Below are 23,196 nucleotides of genomic sequence, written 5' to 3' on the forward strand. Positions count from 1 at the left end.
AAAGTGTTTTAAATAGCATTCATAAATAATTCTTTTCACAGTCCCTATGGGTACGATAACTCGACATTTACTTGTCACTTTATTACTTGTTGCAATTGTGTACACTTGCACATTTCCGTCGTTCCACATATTCAATTTGAATTATATTAGCACCACTGAGTATTCAATAATTAGCGTAAGATTATGTTTATTTCTGGGTGCAAGTCTCGGACATGAGTAGACATAGATTTTGAATTAAGCATCCAACTCAACGGTTCAGTTGCTCAGTATCTATTTACTACATCTTTTGTATGTGAATATGAGTTCAAGTTATATGACATGTACCTAGGGCATTTAAGACATGTAATTGATTTTGCATTTTGGTATGTTTTATAATTTGTTCTAAATGGTTTGTAAATTTGAATCTCATCATTTAATTAGTAACTAGTTATGTTAGTTAATATGAGTTTGAATGTGGTAATAGGTTGCTTGAATATGAATACATGAATTTTTATAATTTGGTGGTGTTTGATTCTATGTATTTATGTCAATTTGAGAATTGGAGATTGAGGTAAAGTTTAGGTATATTTAATATACAAATTGGTATGTTTTGAACATTTGAAATTAAGCATTTTAGGACATTTTACCATTAAGTCTTGAGACAAGAAGATCATGTCTCGATACCTCAAGAATGAAATAGTGGAAATAGCCAAGGTTTCAAGACTACTCTTTTAAGTCTCGAGACAATTGGATGTATGTCTCAAGACAGAGTAGCCATTGTCATGGGACAAGGAAAAATTGAAGAAAAAAAATAAGGAAATAGGGGAGGCTTGTCTTGAGACATAAGAAACCTTACCTTGAGACATGTATTTGAGTGTCTCAAAACATGTTATTTTTTAAAATGAAAATTAGTACTAATAAATATGGTCTATCTCGAGACTTGGAGATCCTTACCTCAAGACATAATGTTAAAAATTGGAATTTGAATTTGGATTTGAGTCCTAACTCTTAACTCAACCTCCTATAATTTTGTAACTTGATAAATTATGGTCTTAGACATTAAGAATGGATATGCATGAAAATGTTGGATGAATAAAAAGTTTAATATGATATTTTTTTTAAAACTTTGTGATTATCTAGTAAGATAGTTTGATTTGCTTCGACAAAATAATGTGATATCATACATTCGGATCTGACAACATAGTCAAGTGTGGGGTCTTACATGATTAGCCTTATGAGGATCCATAAAACCTTTTAGTTGCTCCACATACACTTTCTTGTTGATAAATCCATTTAAAATTGTACAGTGAACATTCATTTGTAAAAGTTAAATGTTACATGCAATGGCAAGTAAAAGATGAAGGGATTCTAACATGGCCACTAGTGTGAGGGTTTCATTAAAGTCAACACCTTCGAATAGTGTATAGACTTGTACCACAAATCAATCCCTATTTTAAGTAATATTTCCATGTTCATCACTTTTGTTTTTGAAAGCCCACTTGGTTCCTATGACATTACAGCCTTGAGGATGAGGAAAAAGTTTCCAAACACCATTATGGATAAACTGTTGTAGCTCTTCTTATATTGCATTCAACCAATGTTTATCTTACAATGCTTCCTCAACCATTTTTTGCTCAATGGTTGAGACATAGCAAGCCAACTTGACCATTTCTCTAAAGTTGATCTTTTTTCCTCTAGTTCTTCTTCCATTAGTAAGATTTTCAATGACATTTTTCGAAGGATATTTTTAAAAATTTGAGAAGGGCTTTAACCTCTAACCCTATTTTAGCAGCCCTATATGCATCTATTTCAATTATTTTCCAATCTATTGTTTGAACAAAATCTGGAACATATACATAATCATCTTCTACGTAGTCTTCTTCAGTAGAGGGAGAATTATCTATGACCACATTTATTGACTCCATGATGGTTTTGATGTGAATATTATTCACTCTATATGATCAGTTATTTGTTAAGTAGCATAAAAGTATCTCATTATCACTTCTGGTGTCGAATTTTCCCTTAGGATCTCAATCCTTAAGGATATAACATGGGCTCCTAAAAGTTCAAAATGTTAGAAGTGTAGTTTTTCATCGTATGTAATTTTAATTTTTTTTCAAACAGATTAATTTAATAAAATTCCATCTTTCACATTAATATAGTTTGTATTTTTCCTCAACAGTTTTTGCACACAAAGCAAAATGAAAAAGCAAATATTAACTCACTGATTACCTAATGTTTAACTAATATTAAAGTGGAATTATGTGGTTGGATCATAATGTGAGAAGACAACTTATATTATAGGTAATCTAAATGGTTCATAGTCTAGTCGGAATTGAGCAAATTATTTAAAAGACTATTATGCCCTCTATCAAGTCCATGTAGGAGATACCTTGTCTTGGGTATCAGAGTGATGACTTCCAAAAGATACAGAGAAATATGTGATTTTCTAGACTGAAAATACATCAGACATGTAATACTTTATATCTGACCCGACCACCAAATCTGGATATCGAATGCCACAATTACCCGAATTTCTTAATAAGTTCCTAGCTAATTATTTGCAACCCTAGACAAATTATATACCCTTATTTGTTATAATAATAATAACTTCTCATTTTAAACATTTAAATAATTATTATTTCATACATGTACTAGACTCATGTCGCCATTCCAACTCAAGAGACTCAAAAAGTTATTATAGCTTAATAGGACTTATGACTTTGCTACAGTTATACTCAATAAATCCTTGAGTTGTGACATTAAAGGTTGCCCTTCTATATGCATGAAGCAGCTACCACCATTTACATGGGTCTGGCTATGTCTGGCTTGATCCCCCATTACAATCCTCAAGTCAACCATTGACCCTGCAACCATACATTTCAAATGTAAGTTCAAACGAACTTAGTGAGATTCCATTCAGTAATGTCATATAGATTCTCTAGATCAGGAGACAAAAAATGAAATACAAAATTAAAACTCCCTGTGTACCGTTAGTAGCAACACAGATTTACTAGCATAGCTAGCGCCTAGCATTCCTCGTACTATAGTTGTGGTCTATCAGATGATCCATCCCAATTGGAAAATTCTTACGTGTTACCCTCACTATGTCTTTCTTGCAATCTGGCATATGCTTGAACCTTCTTTCGAGGTAAAACCCCTTTTTCAATCATTCTCATCGATAATCTTCCTTTGAGGTAAACCCGACAACTAACTCTTTCTTAGGTTTTCGTTGGCAAACTCAATTGACGTGCTCATAGCCCTATTCCATATTACCTTTGGCAAGTTCTCTTATTATTCCGATGGTCTATGCCTTTTGGTCACTCCTCACTTATCTATACTTGTGATTTATTGCGCCAATCACGTTGCTCTTATTGATTCAATTCCCGATGTACCTCCAGAATGGAAAACTTCCTTATTGTGATTCCCATGAATTACATCTTGACGGACGTCTCCACTTTTAACGTCCTTGTGAACTACCCATGATACCCTAGTGTCATATAGCTATGGTCTTACTCTACTTAACCCATGTTTAACGTCCTGGTGGGCTATCTGTTCTTATGTCCCGGTAGACTCTTTTAGTTTCCTTAGCCAAGCTAAGGATTTACACCTTTCTCACCACGTATTCCCTTGGTCCTGGCGAATCACCCCATGTTTACTATCTCAACGAACTATCTGTTCTATGTTTATTATCTTAGCACACTATTTTTTCTATGTTTATTGTCTCAACAAACTATTTACTCTATGTTTATTGTCCCAACAGACTATCTATCCTATGTTTACTGTCCCAGCGGACTACCTGTTCTATGTTTATTGTCCCAGCGGACTATCTTTATGGATGCCGTAGAGTTTTTCATCCATGATCTTATACCGATCCGCCATCCTGGCATACTATCATATGATGCCATGGAGTTTTTCATCCATGGTCTGACTCATTATACCTGGTTGTCGTAGCATCTTTCATCTATGGTCTTACACCATATACATTATACCTTGTACTATGTTGTCATGGCATCTTTCATCCATAGTTTTATGTTACGTACCTCATACTAGACTGCCATAGCATCTTTCATCTATGGTCTTACGCCATATATCATCGTCACGATGTTGCCCTGAAAGACCAATTGATACCACCATCGCGGTAAATACCTTTCCATGATTCTCATTTCCCGAATCCTCTTCCCATTACCTCCTTTACACTACTTAACATTGAAGCTCGAACATGGCAGTGTTCCCTCCTTAAGGCCCAGAGCTTCACCCATGGCGGTATCTAACAGGGTCACTTCCCTTTTCCCTTCCTAACTTCATCTATCCCTTCAATGTTTTTCCCTAAAATTATCATGCAATACATGCAAGTATTTTCATACAACATAATAACATGGAGTACATCAAACCCCTAAATTATGTATTGTTTCATGCAATTGATATGCATTGGAAAATATTCATGTTATCATGCATACATGTCATACTAAACCAACAGAGATCATACTAGTCATGTTAGATTATAGAATCTCCCATTGTTTCCTTATTCTTGGTAGCTTAGCTTGTCAAACCCGCCAAAGCCTCCCTCGTCCTGACAGTAGTTCCTTATTTCTCTACTACCAAACTTGGCTTCTCATGATGGTAACAACATGCAAAACCTTCTACAGCTACATCCTCTTCTTATTCTTCAGATTTTCTAAAGAAGATGATACTTGGTTTAGAGAAAGAGAAGGTAGGTAAATAGAATTATGAAGAATTTTGTTTCCAACTCATCCTATTTATATTCCCTTGGCACAATCTCCACGGGCTGTTACCACCACTCAGTCCTAATTATTGTGTCATCCACTATAGAACCAGTCGGTTCTAATCTAACTAAACTGGATTTGAGATCTAACTTTCCCTAACCAGTCACTTAAGTTTCTAAGTGTCTTATTAGTGCCCGTGAATTTCTAGTCCTATTCAATTAGATCCCCAACTCTTCCTCGAGTTAGGGTATTTAGGATAACCAGGTGTGACAACTCTCTAACCTTCAAAGAAAATTTTATCCTCGTAATTTTCGCTCGTGGTAAGTCTAAGGCAAATTAGGAAAACTTGCCCTTCGTATGATACTTATTTCGTTTAATATTTGATATGTTTGTATTGTATGTATATATATTTGTGTGTGTTATTTGTGATGCAATTACCTAAACTAATTAGTTTAGTATTGGAGAACTAAATTGTAAATTGAGGTTTAATTGATAAATGCAAGTAATATGTAAATGCAAATGGTTGTATTACATGTATATGATGATGTTAAAGGATTGAAATAGATAGAATATGGAATTAAGGCCCGAGTGAACTTAGTGAATGATTAGGATACAAATGACATGTCATTATGGTCTAAAATGCAGCAAGTACTTTGTACCGGTGTCTAAAGAGTATCAGGTACCATGTACTGGTGTTGGATACCTTACCGATGGTTAAGGTTCCTGCATACGTTATGGATTTCCACAGCTCGTGTGAGCGGCACCAAGTAAATGTTAATATCCCGATTTATAGCTCATTTGAGCAATTCTATTTGGAGTATTTGAGGTTAATTTGTTATAGTTCTCCGGGAAAAAATAAATCATGAAATTGAATTGAAATAAAAGCTCATATTTATAGATGTATTCATGAATTGAGTATGGTCATTATGTTTACTATGTTACTTATATACATGTTATACTTATTATATGGTAATGTACTAACCATTTTGGTTATGACATGAATTGTGTAAGGTGTCAAGGAACATCACGTCTTGTATGTTTATATTCAATTATTGAGTTATGAAATTTTCGGGTAAGTTGTGTTAATTTTCATACGAACTTACTAGGCATTAAGTATGCTTACCTTTGTTTTGTTTTCTTCTCTGTATATTGTTAGGAATCATGCTATCTGTTGGATCAAATTGGAGCTCACACTATCCACCTGTCAACTCAATAGACTTTTGAACATTTTTGCTCAGTTATAAATGGCATGTATATGTGAGATTGGAATTTATGAATTGGCTTCTCTTTATGTGAATATAAGTGTAATGCATATGAGTAATGTTTTTGTTTTAGTTGGTTTGAATCATGAAGATGCATATATGCCTTGGATAATTTTGCATACTCTACTTGATGAGATTTAGCACCTTGAAATGATATTGGTGTGGTGATTGCATAGGCTTGATGTTGTAGTATGCTTGAAAGTGAATGACTTGAATTAATTTTGTTGTGATGTGATATCGGTTGTGGCATATTGGTTAGGTATTCAGGGAGATGTTATAACTTGTATTTTGGCATAGAATGTGCATGTTTGAATAGGTATATACGTTGGCTAGAATGTGCATTTTAGGTCCCTTTTAATGGTTGGTTTGTGTTATGCTTCTAATAACTTATTTTTGCACCACATGAGCTGACACACAGCCGTGTGTCACACACGGGCCGGTGACACGACCATGTATTCTTTAGAAATTAGTAAGCATTTGTACCATACAATTCTCGATTGTCACATAGATTGGCCACACACCCGTGCGAGTACTGTAGATATGGTCACTTAGTTTTGCATATGGTCTCAATTGTTACACAGCCCAGGCAGACAACCATGTGACTTTTGATAAATTTTTGCATTTTGGCCCACACGGCTTCAGTGAGTTACACAGCCTTGCGACTCTTTTTTCACACTGTCACAGCTTACCACACGGCCTGGGTACATGGCCATGTGACGCCTATTTGTAGAATTTTTAACAATTTTTTTAAGATTTCAATTAAGTCCTTATTTGTTCCCATATTGTTTTAGAGCTTTCGTAAGTTCATTTGGGACTCAGATTTGTTTACAAATTATATTATGCTTGGTTTATGAAATGTTTTATTGTTTAATTGAATGTTAAATGTTGGATTTGCATGTGATATGCTTTATTAACTGTTGTAGCATCCTATAGCTCAAGTCCGGTGACTGGACTGGGTGAGGGGTGTTACAGATATTCTTTGTTAAGTGACTCTGCCATTAAAGCTTTTTCTCTACTTTATCTCCCACTCGAAAAAGACTACTAGTGAAGAACCAATGATGTGAGAGACACCATTAAGCTCATCGTCTAAAGAAGAATAACAATAAGTTAAAGGAGTTTTAAGTGCTTAAAAGAGCGGTGATGTACGGCGATGAACATGAACTATCGAAGTTTAAGTCTGTCATAAGGAGCAGCACCACCACTTCAACCTCCATTGAATCCTTGTGGTCTGAAGATTTCAAGTATGAGAACCAGAGGTAATGATTGAAATAGGAAGGGTTGGTGATAATGGTAGCAGCGGCGGTGTTGGAGTTTGGGAGAAGAACAAAGAAAGGAGAGAAGAATAAAAGAAAAACAAAATAAGGGAAGGGAAAAGAGAGAGAGAGAGAGAGAGAGAGAGAGAGAGAGAGAGAGAGAGAGAGAGAGAACATGAAAAAATTGAAGGGGAGAAGGAAAAAAATAATGAAAGGGAAGAAAAAGAAAGAATAAAAAAATATATTTTTCCACATGTAATTATATGATTGGGCTTCATCTTATTGACGACGATTGACTGGTTGAAGTATGAAGATGGAAAAAAAATATAGTTTACATAATCAAATTAATAAAAAAAAGTTTAAATACAGAAAAAGGGTATAGTATAAGGTAGAGTCCTAACAAAATTCTAGGTCCGGTTGATAGGCCTAGGCTTGACTTGACCCAAAAAAATAGGCCTAAATTTTTGCTTAAGTCTGGTTCATTCATATTAAAATTTTTTATTTTATTTTTATATAAAAATGTAAAAAAATATAATTAATCAAAAACACTAAAAATATTAAAATAAATATTTCTCAACAAATTAAAAATAAATTAAAAAATATTTATACTTAAATAACACTAATATAGGTACAATTTAACAAGCAAATAGCTATAAAATAGTAGCAAAACTAATAATAAAACAAGAGTTATATAATATTCAAATAATAATAATAAAATAGTAGCAAAATATTAGTGAAATAACAATAAAACAACGGAAAACAATTAAAAAAAACAGCAAAACAACCAAATTTTCTTTTACAAATTTAGGTCGGGCCAAATTAGATTCGAACCAAAAAAATTTTACTAGATACCTAACCCGTTTTCTGAAGTAACCTTATTATTTTGTTCAGACATATTTTCCCACTTTTCGGACGGAGCTTGTATCGGCCCGGCTAAATATATCCCTAAGTCTTTTCTCTTTCTTCTATCATCATCTTACTCCCACCATCGTCTATCTCTTCTGTCTCTCGTCTCTACGAATCAGTTTTTCTTTTCTTTTTCTTCTCTTCTCATCTCAGTTCTCACCCACCGCCGTGTCCGCTGGTTTTCTGCGGATCTGACCCGTATCCCGTGTCGACACGGTTACGGCACCCCAAATTGCCGAGTCCGGGTAAAGAAGCCTAAATCTTAAGGGGGTTAAGCTTTTTCTTCATTGGAAATTGTTAAGTGTAGTGAAACTGCTTGCTTTTGATTATAACCATAATTGAATACAATACTTAGCTTCGATGGGGTCACTTCTAGTACCTTCCCCCCTACTTCTTCCGTCACTTTCCCGTAGCTTCCTTCCTAAACTCCAATCTCAGCCTCAACATATTAGCCCTCGCATTTCCCTATGTAATCAATACCCTTTTCGCCTTTCATTTCAATCCAGTTTTCCTCGTAAGTCACTATGCAGTCATCGGTCATTAGCAGGGGCTTTTAATACTTCAAGCGAGGGGACGGTGTCGGTTATCAATATCGAAGATTTTAATGAAAAAGATTGGTCATTTCTTGATTCGGAAGAGTTAAATTCCGAGCAAGCTAAACGAAATATCGACCGCATTACATCTGCCGGAGAAATATCGGAGTCGTCAAGGGTTCTAGTTTCGGTCGGTTCGGAAGGATTTGTGGATCATTTAGTTGAATCATCAAATACCCAATTGTTGCTTGTAGTCCATGATTCTATATTTTTCTTAGCTGGGATTAAGGAGCAATACGATGAGGTTAAGTGTTGGCAAGGAGAATTGATTTATGTGCCGGAAAAATGGACACCATTTGATGTCATATTTCTCTATTTTCTGCCTGCTTTGCCATTCGAACTTGACCAAATATTTGCGGCGCTGGCGAAACGTTGTTCATCAGGTAATCCATTTCTAAGTTTTTACTTTTGTTCAGATACTGTTTGCTTGCTATAACTATTTCTGCATATAATATATTTTCATGGTTAGAACCCAATAGCTGTGTGTTCTAATGATAGAATGTCGGGTTCGGAGTTCAGACTCTTAGTTTTAGTTATCAGAGTTAAGTGATTGAAAGTGTCAAATAAAACAGAAGGGGAAAAGAAGGCATTTTCACCATTAGAATATCATAGTGGAAACTTCAACCATATGGGAACAAACAAGAAACAAAGGTGTTAAAAGTACCGTAGAAATAAAGATCCGAGGTACATCTGACATGTCATATACCACTGTATTTCATCAATCACGTTAATTTGGATGAAATTTTTAACATAAAGGATCAATTTGATTTTTTATTTAACATATAAGGACTAATTTGCTTAATTTTTTAGTAGAGAAGTAAAATGCAATTTGATCGGCTCAATGGTATTTTTACGAAACAAAGGCTTAGTATATTTTGCAATTACTAGAATAAGGAGGCAATGCTGCTTCTATTTTTCATTTTTCTTAAAAGAATTTGTATCCTACACAATTTTTCGTGTGCGTATGAGGATATTTCTTAGGGATAACAATGGGAAGGGTCGTTTTTTGTTTGCCTTGATCATGACCCAATTTTTACTTACATATCTGAACACCCTGGCTCTGAACTGTATTTAGTATTTTTAGGAGCTGTTTAAGCCATGACTGCAATATGAGATTGTGAGTGTTACTGTTGTATAGGTGCAAGAGTGGTGATTAGCCATCCCCAAGGGAGGGAAGTGCTAGAGCAGCAACGGAAAGAGTTTCCCGACATTGTAAACGGAAACTTGCCCGACAAAACCACGTTACAGAAAGTTGCAGCTGACCATTCCTTTGAGATGACTGAATTTGTTGATGAGCCTGGATTTTACCTAGCTGTTTTGAAGTTTAGCGAGGCAAATTAGTTAAAAATTTAAAAATTTTATTGAGTTTTATTTTTTAAAAATTTAAACTGGTTTAATTATATTCAATTAACGTCATTAAATAAAAATGAATTTAATTTTGATTATTTGTGTACAGAGTTCATTTTTAAATTCAATACTAATTAATTTTTTTTAAAAGAAATTAAAATCAAGTTACTTGAATCAGGGTGCTATCAATAATGATATACGACAAACCATATTTGATATAGATTAAAATCTGAAACAATCGAGAATTAAAAAGAAAATAAATCCAAATAATTTCCGAAAAACAAAAACAAAATCTCAAACCTCAACAAAAATATAGAAAGCCCTCAAACCTTATAGGCACTCTTCCAACATTTTCATTCTCTACATCAAAAATTTAAGGGAAAAAAAAACGGAAATGAGAAAAATTGGGCAACCATCTACTAAGAAACTATAAACTAAAATTGGGATTTTCTTTCACAGCAAAACCATTGTATACTGAATTACAAAGTACTCTCAAACTTCCATTTTCTGGGAAATAGGGTAGGGACTGAAATGCCAAACAGTCACCTCTACCTAACTACTTATATTAGAAGAATGAAAACCTTATTCCGTTACTTGCCGCAAACAAACTGTACTCTTCGATAGTGGTCTCCTTTTTATTGCAAGCATGGTCGTTTTCGACATGATAAGCTGAAAATTGAGAAGAAAATTCCCCGGCGATCTCTTCTTTCAGGGGGGCAGGATTGGATTTGCATGCAGTTGAAAGAGCCACCGGCCCACCGAAATGGAACAAGGAAAAGCTAGTGTCCTCTGTGTGTGGTTTGGTAGAGACATCATTTTGCCTACCTTCTCCATTTGCTGCTTGTTCAGTCGTATGCAGCCTGCCAGGGGCAAACATCTCAGAATTAACTTCGGTAAAAGCATCTTCTTTCCTTGTAACCGGCTTCGGAATCTGTAGTTGATCCTCTGCATACAAACCATTGGCCTTTGAAACTGGCTGATAGACCGGAACGGGGCCAGGATTAAACAGAGGGGTAGCAAAATGCTGCAGAGTGCCATATGGCATGCATAAACGTGAGTTCCCATTTAAATCATAGCCAAGAGGGCCAGTATAAAAATAGGGGTTTGGAGGGAAAGGCATTAATCCATTGGCTGGTGTTGCTGACCAAGAAACGGGGTTCTGATGGTAGTAACCCATGGTTGAAGGAGCTTGATATACTGGGAACTGTATAGGTTGGTTATGGACTGATGTAAACGTGCCTTGATGTTGAGAACTCATAACAGCAGTCGATTTTTCATTATCTGAAATTGCAACAGTTGTCAGTGGATTTCCAGAAACTTTGTTACCTCTACAGTCTGGTGAATGCCCAAACAATGCCTGGTATTCCAAAGCAACCTCCCCATTGACATCCTGTTTTTTTTCGATTCCTTTAACCTGACACTCGGAGAAGCCATCTTGAATGCAGACTGAAGAATCTCTCCCATCAGGTGAATGTCCAAACAATGCCTCGCTTTCCAAAGCAACGCTTCCATTGACATCCTCTTTTTTATCAATTCCCTTCACCTGACACTCAGAGAAACCATTTTGAACGCAGATTGAAGTATCTCTCCCATCTGATTGTTGACTGGCCTCTTCAGAATCTGATGATGAAGATTCTAAGTTTCCATTATTTGAAGAGCAGGTATTGCTATCTCCTTCACTAAAGCATGAATAGCAGTTATCAGAACTAGAACTGCTGCTTATCATAGAATGAGAAATTTCATTCAAGGTAGAGTTTCTATTAGGACGAACTTCAACATCCTCGGATGCAGCATTCAGTGAAGAGCATTTATCCTGTGCTTCAACATCACAGTTCTCATTTGTTGCAAGGCTGGTGCTTGATGTGTTAACCTTGCTATGCTCATGACCGATTTCACCAAAATTTACACTAGCTTCACTTGTGCATGTCTCACCGGATGACTTAACAAAGTCATTATCAAGTCCAGCTCCTTTGTTGTAAGTAGATGACCTCAGAGTAATATCCGTATCAGAGTTGGTCCGGGGGTAATTTCTCTGGACTTCTGTGGGCTCCCAAACTTTATTGGAATTAAGTGAATCTCGACTGGAAGGATTGTTTCCTGCAATAATTTTATTTTTTAGCCTTCCACAGTCTTCATGCATGTACTCTTGTTGATTATACTTGTTACCACGATAGACTTGCTTGGACATATCTAATGCAGATTTTGACTTGCTTACAGCCTTGGCTTCTTGGCCTACTCCTGTCACAGAAACATATGGCTCAATTTTGGCTCTGTACTCGTTGTGTTGGCCGCAGCTGCAAGAGTAGATGTCATATCTGTCACTCCGGCTGTTTGGACACTGAAACTTTTCAGGATACTTAACATCACAATTCCGACCATTGGACTTTGCACTGTTTATCCTTAATTGCTTATTTGGTCCATTGATGCTCCTTGAAGGAGCCTCAAAGTTTTCACTTTTATATCTAGCTTCAGATCTATTAACAGGAGCACTTTCTGACACAACAGGAAATCGACGCCGATCGGACCATTTCAGAGATGTATCAAATTGACCATCCTTGCAAAATTTCAATCTCCGTCGAGAAAATTTTGATTGTTCTGTTGGAAAAGAGCCATTCCCATCTTTTACCTTTGTACCTTCTCCATCAGGACCATCAAATGAGTGATTTTGCAAACTTGATGCCAAATGCCCATCTAAAAACTGTTCTCCTTGATCATCTGGAGAACCAAGTGTAGACACAATTATATCACTCGTCTCGCACACCGAGTCTCTGCAATTAATAGAAATATTTTCTTCAACCTTAGTATTGGGTGAAGATACTTCCTTTGAGAAATCAGGAGTAACGCTTGAGTCCGCACATTTTTTCTCTCTCTCTCTTTCTTTTCCTTTCAGTCTCTCCTTTCTCCTGAGCTTTTTCTCTCGTTCTTTTGTTCTTTTCCTCTCCCTTTGTTCTTCTTCTTCACGCTTTTCCTTCTCTTCTTCTTCGAGAAGCTTCATCTGTAGAATCATTTAGTGTTGGTAATACTTATCAATATCAAAAGAATAGTCCCCTATATCTACTAATATGCAGAAAGGAAAGCATATCCCAATTATTCTGACCTGCTTTTCCAACGTAATAATTTCCTTGCATGCAACATGAATTCGTTCTTCCAGCAGCTTTATTGCAAGGCAAACAAAGATACTGTGTGCATTCTGGCGTGCTGTTCCTTCCCTAAAAGCCTTTTCAACCTGAAAATCAAAATGGGTAAATCGTTGTTAAAATTTGTAACATAAATTTAGCAAATATGCAAAAGGCAAACAACTGAAGCAATTTGACCTGTATGATTGCTGTGCCACTACCCACAAGAACCACCAAAAAAAATCCAAGTTTATTCCTACCAAGCTTTAGAATGTTCAACATAAACTCATTTTGACTCTTTGATTCAGTTATTTTAAAGGTCTTTCAAAACTCTTCTTAATCACATATATAAGCAAACCATTTCTTTAAAGTTTGTGAAATATGGCAATCACCTATATCAAAATAAATGACCAAAATATGTAGCCTTAAATCTAAATTCATTATCCTTGATTGAAGATGACCTCACTTAAAATTAGCAGTTCACTGTGAAACTAGGATCAACTCGCACTTCCACACCATGCATCCCATGGTGTTTTTCCAAATGATCAAAACCTCTAGTGTGCATTTGCTCCTTTAGACAACAATTGCTTATAATTCCTTAGAAAGAGGAATCTCTATTAATTATTCCCAGAAAATTTGATTTCCACAAGTAATAAGTGTGCTACCACCTCTGTATTAACATGAATGTGAGCAAACAAGAATAAGGTTGAACACCTGCATGGGACTTGTTTTACAATTCAACAAAACTAACAAGATATCATATTAGAATTTGTCCCCAAGCAAGCTTAACAACATGGAGCAAGTTTGGCTTAATACAATCATACTTTTTTTATGATATCATTGCTTACACAACAAACTAATTGCATTCTTCACTCCAGTAGAGTAGCTATACTGTGATGAACATCCGATGGTAATACTTTTCAAAGTAATTACAATCTTCCCAACTTTATTTATCACTCATATAGGTGCTTTCTGAACATCAAGTTCAAAGCATTTGCTTATCAATCATGAAGTTTAACTGAAGACAATTTTTCATCTATCATTAGCCCTGCTCCTCTAAAAAGCAAGAGCCAACAGAAAATATTTCAAACAATATTCTTTTGAGAAACAATTGGATGAATTATGATTGATAGCTAGCCCTAATTGACAACATTAGCTTATTTATATGAACCAGATTTTTGTTAACTTCCTCACTATTACATTCTTCTAAACAGACAATGTTTTTATGTTAATATTTGAAAAGAAGAGCAGCAATATTGCAAGACTTTAAGGCATAAGAAAGGAGAATGGTTCGGAACATGCCTGTTCCTTAAATATAACAGTAGCAGCATCAAGAAGAAACTCTCGAGCAAGTTCAGGACTCTTCGCATGCTTTTGAGGACGGAAGCATTCACCATCGATCTCATTTCCATCCTTGTCCATGGAATCATCATCCTGAAGAAATGAGTCAAAGTTTCAACATCTCTAATATCCAAACAATTTTTTTCCTAAGCCTAACAAAGTTTGAAATACCTCTTCTTCCTCGACCTCTTCAGCATGCTCAAAAAACCTTCTAATATTTTCACCTCTTGTGATTGTGACATAACCATCTCCAACTACAAGCCTGCAATGCACACATTGTTGGCCCTTAAGTGCATGGGCTTTTACAGAAAGTTCAGAGCAGCGGCCATCCAATTTCCAGGCCCTCAGGGTAATATAACACGAACTCAAGCCATCAAGATCCAAACCACGGACTCGAACACTTCCATTCATGCCAACATTTTCAAATTCCCTAATATCTGATTTTCCTTCCCCAGTTCCAACTGCCCATTCAAAATGATGGTAAGTTCCAATAGTGTCAGCAAAAGTTTGGCGCCAATCAGCCTTGACTGTGTCATGAGATACCTGGGTAGTAGTAAAGAAAAAGTTTAGTCATACATCATTATGAACAAGTAAATCAAAAGATGAACATATTGTAGTATAATATAGTAGTCAGTGCACTAAAAGGTTAAAGATATGAATGAAGCACCTCATACAGAAAAGCTGTATCTGCAACACAAAACCAACTAGTGCATCGAGGTTCTCTACGCATGCGTTTTAGCTCCTTCAGCTCCTTGAACTCACGGATAACGTTTCTTCTGCAATCTCTGCAAAACCTCTTGCTGTCAAACCTGACAAGAAGACAGAAATATTTGACTCCATCCTAACAGCAAATATTTACTGAATTGAAGAAGTAACAAGAGGGGTAATAAGCATGCCAGCAATCCACTGGAGATAACTGATGCAAACAGTGTATGCACATCTTCCACTACCCATCGTTTCAGGGATTTCAAACTCCAACTCACCCTCCCCGTTCATCTTCCATAAGAATCACTTGGAAACACCAACATTGAAACAAATCAGACATATTTGGGATAACTTCAAAATAAAAAAACAGTCTCCATGTCTTCTCACAATCTCTAGATAGCAAGGTTCTATTTTGAATTTATTTTAACAAGGAAAAGAGTCCATCAATTTCATCAAATCCTTAATTCTCCTCTGATAAAGAACTGGACAGCCTACAGTTGACTATTCAGAAGAAGGAAGGAAAAATGATAACTAGATTGGGGGCAAAAACAAAGACAGATCAACTGTTCATAAATCTTGGTTCTAAGATCAAGATGTTTTATTCTCTGAAAGATCGTAGAATTTTCTTTGATCTCCTTCAATATATAAAATTTTTGGCCGACTTAGTATCTTGATTTAAAAAATAGGATTAACCATCCTCCAAAGTTAGCAAAACGAATGGATGAATCGTCAAGGTTGTGCTTTCTGGACCTTGAAAGGTTTCGTATAGTGCACAAAAGCCATTAAGAATGCATAAAACCGAACTGCTAAAGCTCAACACATGCTTCGAGGAGTACTAGTTTTATTTCAATAATTATACACGTTTAAAAACTTAACTCTCTTATCTAGGAAATCAGAGGCTCCAAAATTGAATTTACTTCACAGTGCTCCAGTCATCAATTAGGAGAACACAGAATATCAAAAGCTTGAATGGCTCACAACTGAAACTTTCATGTCTTTAAGATCATCAAACAAAAATTTTGTCCTCTATAGTTCTGACATTCCCACCATCAGTCTTATTTTTCTAGCTCCAATGAGAACCTCTTCATCAATTATCATCTGACTTCATACCGTTTGCCAGCTGAACAATATAGAAAATGAAACACATTCAACCGTAAAGAAGAGCCATAAACACACCTGTACATAAGCCTCTCAATAAAATCTTCTTCCTTCATTCTTAAAAGAGATTGCCGAGTTTCTTCTCCAAGAGCTGACCAGAAATCCACCAAGGTGTCACAAGAAAGCCTGGCAGTGTGCAGTGCACATGTTTCTCTTGTTCCATGTCCTCTTCCATAACTAGCAATTCCTTGGCTTATCCAACCCCGACCTCCCCCACCACAAGCATCAGGATAAAGCAATTCACGCTCCCGCTCCCTTGCACGTGCACTATCAAACACCTGATTCAATTAAAACATCAAAAACTAGAAGAAAGGGGAAAAAATAGTCAGAGAAAACAATCTGATCAATACAAACATTTTGTAGACCCTTAAATGACTTTGGGCACAAATAGCAGTCAAGAAGTGTCAGTGAACCATTGCGAGTCGTTGTCAAACCTCCCCAAGGATGGACAGATGGATCTTGAATTTCATCTTGTGTCCCGTTTGTCAAATTCAATCCGCCACCAGTTCCCTTTTTTGAGGCTCCTGACCTGTTGTAATGAAGGTTACCAGCTACTCCCTCCTGCTGCAAGGATTTTCCATACATGACAATCTGCAAAAAACCTTCAAGCAACAGCCCATTACATCTGGAGCAGTAAATGTTCTTGCGAGCTCGCTCAAAGAGTGTTTGTTTATCAATTCTAAGGAGCTTCTGCCGAGCTTGCATTGACAGCTCACTCCAGAACTACAAAACAAAATCAAAGCTCTTAGTAATATATCAGAAAATAAAATCAATAAATCACATATTTATAAATCATATCCATTATTAAATTGCATAATCAATACTACCCCTCTTTTTTCTGCAAAATATGGACCGTGGAGAGCATAGTGCAGACAAGGCTAGGTATTGGGTTACACAAAGAGGTAGCTCTAACTTATGCCATAGACCATGCCTCCACCAGGCACAAGGACTCAACCTGTGATTCAGAATTGAAGTTTCACATTCTAACCATTTGGGTGCTCCATCCTAATTTGCTAATAGGAAAAAAAAAAGCACCGTTTCTGGAATTCCCAATTCTTCAATCACTTTCGTTTTACAGCCAAAAAGATAAAATCGAACATTGACAGCAGCCGGAAGCCACATTGAGCTCAACAAAGCGTAAAAAGAAAATCCACAGTGATGAAGTTAATAATCAAACTTCTAGATTCTATTTCTTCCATTACTCAATTCAAAACCAGGAACAGCACTAAAATTTAAGTGCCTCGGCTCTAAACAAAATTAGGTAACTAATGGACAGCGTTTCTAAGCAAAAGACAGATTTCATGAAACAACAAATAGATTACTAGAATGAAAATTGGCACATAAACAAAATTAAATTAATTCCATAAACTGGATCTAGTAAACAATAAAAAAGAATTAAAAATCCAACCAACTAAGATCCAATCAAAACTTAAACTACCCGTCCAACATAAACAAAAACCCAATCCAAAAAATTTGATACAATCCAATCCCAATTCAATAAAAACAAAAAAAAATACAACCCGAAAAAAAGATAATAAAGCGAAGAAAATTAAAATCGGATACCTTCTGGAGCTGATTGTAGCTAACAACGTCATTTTGCTTAGACCAAAACCCAAATGAGGCATTATTATATTGCTCATTCCTTTGCGCTAATCCTGGCATCCTTTGATTTCTCAAACTCTCTTTGCTTTGCAATCGTTTACCAATCTTTCCATTCCCGCACTAGAAATCCGTTTTACGTTACCGATCCTAAAAGGAACAACCGGTTCGATAAAACTGAATCGGAATTAACGAAATAAAATTCAAAAAAGAATGAATCGGAGATAAGGAGATGATGATCCAAATCGAATTAAATTTGAGGAAATTCAAAATTAAAAAGGATGGGGTTTGAAGTATTGAGGACGATGTATATTGTTGTTGTTTCCTATTGATTTTGATTTTTATATGTAATTTGTAAAAGAGAAAATCAGTGAGGGTGAGGGGAAGATTTTGAGAGGAAAAGGATGCTTTGTTTGGGAATGGAAGGACGGTTAAAAGGGTAACAAACTGTTACATTACAGTTTTTAACTATCCCAGGTAAATTTCATTGAATAATTTATATTGCTCTAATAAATAAATAAATATTATAGAGTAACAATTTCTTTTTCTTTTTCCTTTTTAATTTCAAAGTTTTCGTGTATTATACTCAATTCTTATACTTTTCCCTAAAAAATTATCTTCTACTTTGGCTTAAATTTTTAATAAAAGTTACAATAAATGGAGTCCTAATTAAAAACTATAACTTATTATAATTTTAAAGTTTTTTCAAATGAAATTAGAATGAGTTCAAATTATATTTTTATAAAAGAAAAAGTAAAATGCCCTCTATTAATATAACTTATTTTAATATGAAATGTTATTTTTATAATTTTCTAATTGAGTTGATGCCCAATTGACTCACCACACCAACTTAGGGATTTTATTAATAATATAGATATACAATTAAAATGTACATAATAAAATTAAAAGGTATAAGTAAACTAAAATAAAGTCTAGGTTAGATGATAAATTTAAAGTTTTTTTTTAATATAATTAGCATTGGTTTAAATCCCACAATACACATTTTTATTTTTTTATTAAAAATATTAAAGTCCCCCGAACAATTTAGCTTATTTTAAATTCAGAAGGTCATTTTTTGTTCGAGTTAGTGCTTGATTGACTCGTGATACCAACTTGGGAATTTTATTAATAGTATAAATATACCATTAAAATGTGCATAATGAAATTAAAATGTATAAGTAAGCCAAAATCAAGTCTTGGTTAAATGATAAATTTAAAACTTTTCTAATGTAATTAGCATGAGTTCAAATTCCACAATACACGCATTTTTATTTTTAATTAAAAGGACTAAAGTGTCTTCAAATAATATAATTTATGTTAAATTTGTAAGGTCATTTTTGTAATTTCCAAATTGAGTTGGTGCTCGATTGACTCATGACACCAACTTAATCAAGGATTTTATTAATAGCCAGTATAGGTACAATTGATGGAGGCAATAGAGTGTGCATAATTAAATTAAAATGCAAACATAAATTAAAATAAAGTTTTGGTTGAGTTTTTTTTTTAATGTAATTGGCATAGTTCAAATCTCATAATACATATATTTTTATTTTTTAATTAAAGTGACTAAAGAACCTTCGAATAATATAACTTATTTTAAATACGAAAGGTCTTTTTTGCAAATTCGTAATTGAGCTGGTGCCTGATTGACTTGTATATTTTTTCAATGTAATTGACATGGGTTCAAATCTCATAATACATATATTTTTATTTTTTAATTAAATTAACTAAAGTACTATTGAATAATATAACTTATTTTAAATACGAAAAGTCTTTTTTTATAAATTTATCATTGAATTAGTGTTCGATTGACTCGTGATATCAACTTAATCAAAAATTTTATTAATAATACAGATAGAAGCATTTTGACTTCCGTTCCTTCTCCCAACTTCACAAAAGAAGAATACTACTAATATCAAATAATAAAAATATAATAATAAATTAAAAAATCGAATAATAAAAATTTAGCATATCAAATAATAGTGAAAATTAAACTTTTTGGTGATGAAAACAAAACTTATAAAATAATACTAAATGTTGAATTTTTTTTATGATTCTTAGCAAAGATAAATATAAAATTATAAAAAAAATAAAACCTAATTACATTCTTGAATAGGGTAAAGATAAATATAAAATTACGAAAAAAAATAGAATATTAACAATTTTGAGATTCAAACAATTTAATTTAATAATATATAAATAAATAATGTACCAGAAATTATTAATAATATTATTTAAATTAAAATATATTAGTATTAATATTCAGATCATGATGAAATTTGATATTATTTTAATATTAGATATTTTTAAAATTAAATAACATTAATATAAATTATGTTAAATTAGTTAAATATTTTTAAATATAATTTGTAATTATATTAATTTTTTAATTTATTAACGATATTTTGAAGAAATTTATTAAAAAAATTTGAAAAACTAATATTATAAAAATATTATAAATTTAATATATACAATTGACCCGTGTGCACTGTACGAGAATACAAACTAATTTAATTAATAATGAAAAACTATAGAAATTAAATAGAAAAAGGAGATGCGCCACTTGTCATCAGTACGCACGTTTATGCCTTTTTCATATTATATATATTAGTTTTCTATTTCGATGTATAATTTATTGGTGTATTTTATAAAATTATTATTTAAATAATAACATATTAATTAAAATTATCAATGAGACAATATTTAAAAGATATATTTTAAAATTTTTAAATATAATATATTTGTAATATTATGAATATAATTTATATTGGAAGAAAATTTGAAAAATAAAGTTGTTATAATATTTATATATATAATTAATGATTTAGAATTTATGGCAAGTATTTCTTATTCAACCAAAGTTTTATCTAAATAATAGACAACCATATTCGATATTTTTTTAGTGAAATATCTTCACTTCTGGCTTTATGGTCACATGTATTTTTTATTATAGAAATATATGGTCCTTTAAACTTTGTTAGCAAAATTCAAAAACTCCGTATTAAATAATTTTCTTATTTTTAAAATGAAATTTTTGAATTTCCTTTTCTTTTAACGAAATTTCCACTCCAATACAACTAAAATACCATAAAAATTACATTTACCTTACATCACTTTAATTTCAAGGACATTGTGAAATAATGACGACATATTTTTAATAAAATATTATCACTACAAATATATGAAATAATGACGACATATATTTTTAAAAAAAATATTATTACTATAAAAAATGATGCAATTGAAATAATGACGACATATTTTTTTTAAAAATTATTGAGGTTTATTGACTTTAATCTTTGTTAGTTAAAAAATATTTTATAAAATGACAAAAATATTTCAAACTAGCTAAAGATTACAATGATTTTATTTTAATAAAAGTTGTTGCTACTTTATTTAAGGCTGAATAAAGTTTTTTTTTTCACTTTTTCTTGTTGAAATTTCTTATAAAATAAAACAAATTAATTTGATTAAAAGCGTATTACTCACTCCTGTATAAAGAAATTGAACTTTTTTATTGAAGTGGAGAGGAAGCTATTTCAGTGTACGCATGGTTTGAAGATATATACAAAAGCTACGCCGTTTCGTGAGGGCAAAAGAACTAAACGTGTGAGAACCTTGTTGGGCCAATTTTAGGGGCAGGAATCAGCCAGAAATATGTCAAATCAGAAACTACATAGTCATATTTTACATGTCAATGTCCAACAAAAAACAGCCACGTGTGCCTTTTTTATTTTATTTATTGTCGGCGAAATCCAGTAAAAGATAATTATTTTTATGGTAGGATTAATAGGTTATTTCGTATTTGAGTTTTACATTTTTATTTAATATGGTATTTGTATTTTTTTTATTCACTGATAGCACAAAAGTTTTACATATTAGTACGGTGAGATAATGCTGTTAACATTTTAGAGTTTAATTGATTGGGGTTGATGGAAAATAATTGTTAATATTATTAAATTTAAATTTTATTATTTTGTTAATAAAATTTATTTAATATAAATTGTGAATTTGTTTAATTTGTTAGACAGTTATGATTTTGTTTTTGAGTTTTAAGATTAATTTGATGAAAGTTAATTGTTAATTTCATTAGTTAATTATGATGATAACTATAGTAAAAACTTTTAAAATAAGAACCAAAATTAACTTAACTATTAGATCAAAATAAATGGTTTTAAACATTAGATTTTGTATTTATCTTACCTTATTAAAATAAAATTAATTCTTTTTTTTCTTTTCATAGTTTATGTTAGGATTTTAGATTTAATTTCTTTTTGGGAGCAAAAATATTAGAATGGAAAGTACGAGATCAGATTAGGGTTATTCAGATTAATCAATTTAAGTATTTGGTACTTATTTTTAATTAAAAATTTTGTCAACCATTTCATTCTATAATTTTTGGGAATATGCTTGAAATTCTTTGAGTACTTGAAATCAAATAAAAGAAACATTCCAAAATTTTTAAAATGAAATGGTTGGCCAATTTTTTCAATAAAAAAAATATCCTTAATACCCAAATTGATTAATCTAAGGCTTAGAACTATTTATTTTGATCTAATGATTAAGATCATTTTAACTCTCGTGATTCTCATTTTAAAAGTCTAATCTTATTATTAGCTTGATTTTATCAAATTACCTTTTTAATTAGTGAAGTACATATTTACATTCATTTTTGAATTAATATTTTTATTCTTATGAAAGAAAAAAAATTAAATAATTACAATATTTAATAAAATTATATTTCAACATGATTTACTTTTCTCCAAACATATATAATTTTTTGAAATAATAATTTTTTTTACATATGCAACGTTAATAATATTATTTGGAAAAAGTTTTATAGGTTTATAATCATAATATTTTATATAATATTTATACTTGTTTAAGGGTTAGAGGTCAAACTTCAATAAAGAAAATGTATTTTTTTCAACATCCTATTCGACTTATTTACTATTTAAGACTTCTTTTATATTAATTTTAATTTTAATTTTAAAAAATAAATTCAAGTAAAGTTAATGTTTTAAAAGCCTGAATGAAACTTATATAGTTAAAAACAAAATCCACGTAATAAAGTTTAATAACAATTTTAAGTTAAATGAAACAATACTAAGGCAAGGCAAGGCAATTTATATTCTCTCCTTAATCTCATGTCAAAGTGTCATGAGCAGCGAATCAAAGCCCATGATGAATGTATACAGATCGTCTTATAG

The 23,196-nt window shown here is 32.8% G+C and overlaps 2 protein-coding genes across 3 annotated transcripts; one reads left to right on the forward strand and one right to left on the reverse strand.

Annotated features, from left to right (window-relative positions):
* Positions 1–8,053: 8,053 nt before the first annotated feature.
* On the forward strand, positions 8,054–10,164 carry LOC107922032 (uncharacterized). Its single transcript, XM_016851856.2, has 2 exons — positions 8,054–9,103; positions 9,859–10,164. Exons 1-2 carry the CDS (start codon positions 8,488–8,490, stop codon positions 10,059–10,061), a joined length of 819 nt encoding a protein of 272 aa, XP_016707345.2. The 5' UTR covers positions 8,054–8,487; the 3' UTR covers positions 10,062–10,164.
* A 333-nt stretch (positions 10,165–10,497) lies between these two features.
* On the reverse strand, positions 10,498–18,413 carry LOC107922030 (uncharacterized). 2 transcript variants are annotated; one of them, XM_016851855.2, is made up of 8 exons: positions 17,951–18,413; positions 16,742–17,110; positions 16,406–16,665; positions 15,192–15,309; positions 14,696–15,067; positions 14,486–14,617; positions 13,165–13,293; positions 10,498–13,062 (listed from the first exon to the last, which is right to left on the reverse strand). In XM_016851855.2, the coding sequence occupies exons 1-8, from the start codon at positions 18,047–18,049 to the stop codon at positions 10,633–10,635; spliced, it is 3,909 nt and encodes a 1,302-aa protein (XP_016707344.2). In that variant the 5' UTR covers positions 18,050–18,413; the 3' UTR covers positions 10,498–10,632. The 2 variants fall into 2 exon arrangements, with proteins under 2 accessions (XP_016707344.2, XP_016707343.2); XM_016851854.2 differs by having other exon boundaries at positions 15,192–15,333.
* Between the last annotated feature and the right edge of the window lie 4,783 nt (positions 18,414–23,196).

Source organism: Gossypium hirsutum, chromosome D01, assembly GCF_007990345.1.
Source record: "Gossypium hirsutum isolate 1008001.06 chromosome D01, Gossypium_hirsutum_v2.1, whole genome shotgun sequence".
NCBI classification, from domain to species: Eukaryota; Viridiplantae; Streptophyta; class Magnoliopsida; order Malvales; family Malvaceae; genus Gossypium; species Gossypium hirsutum.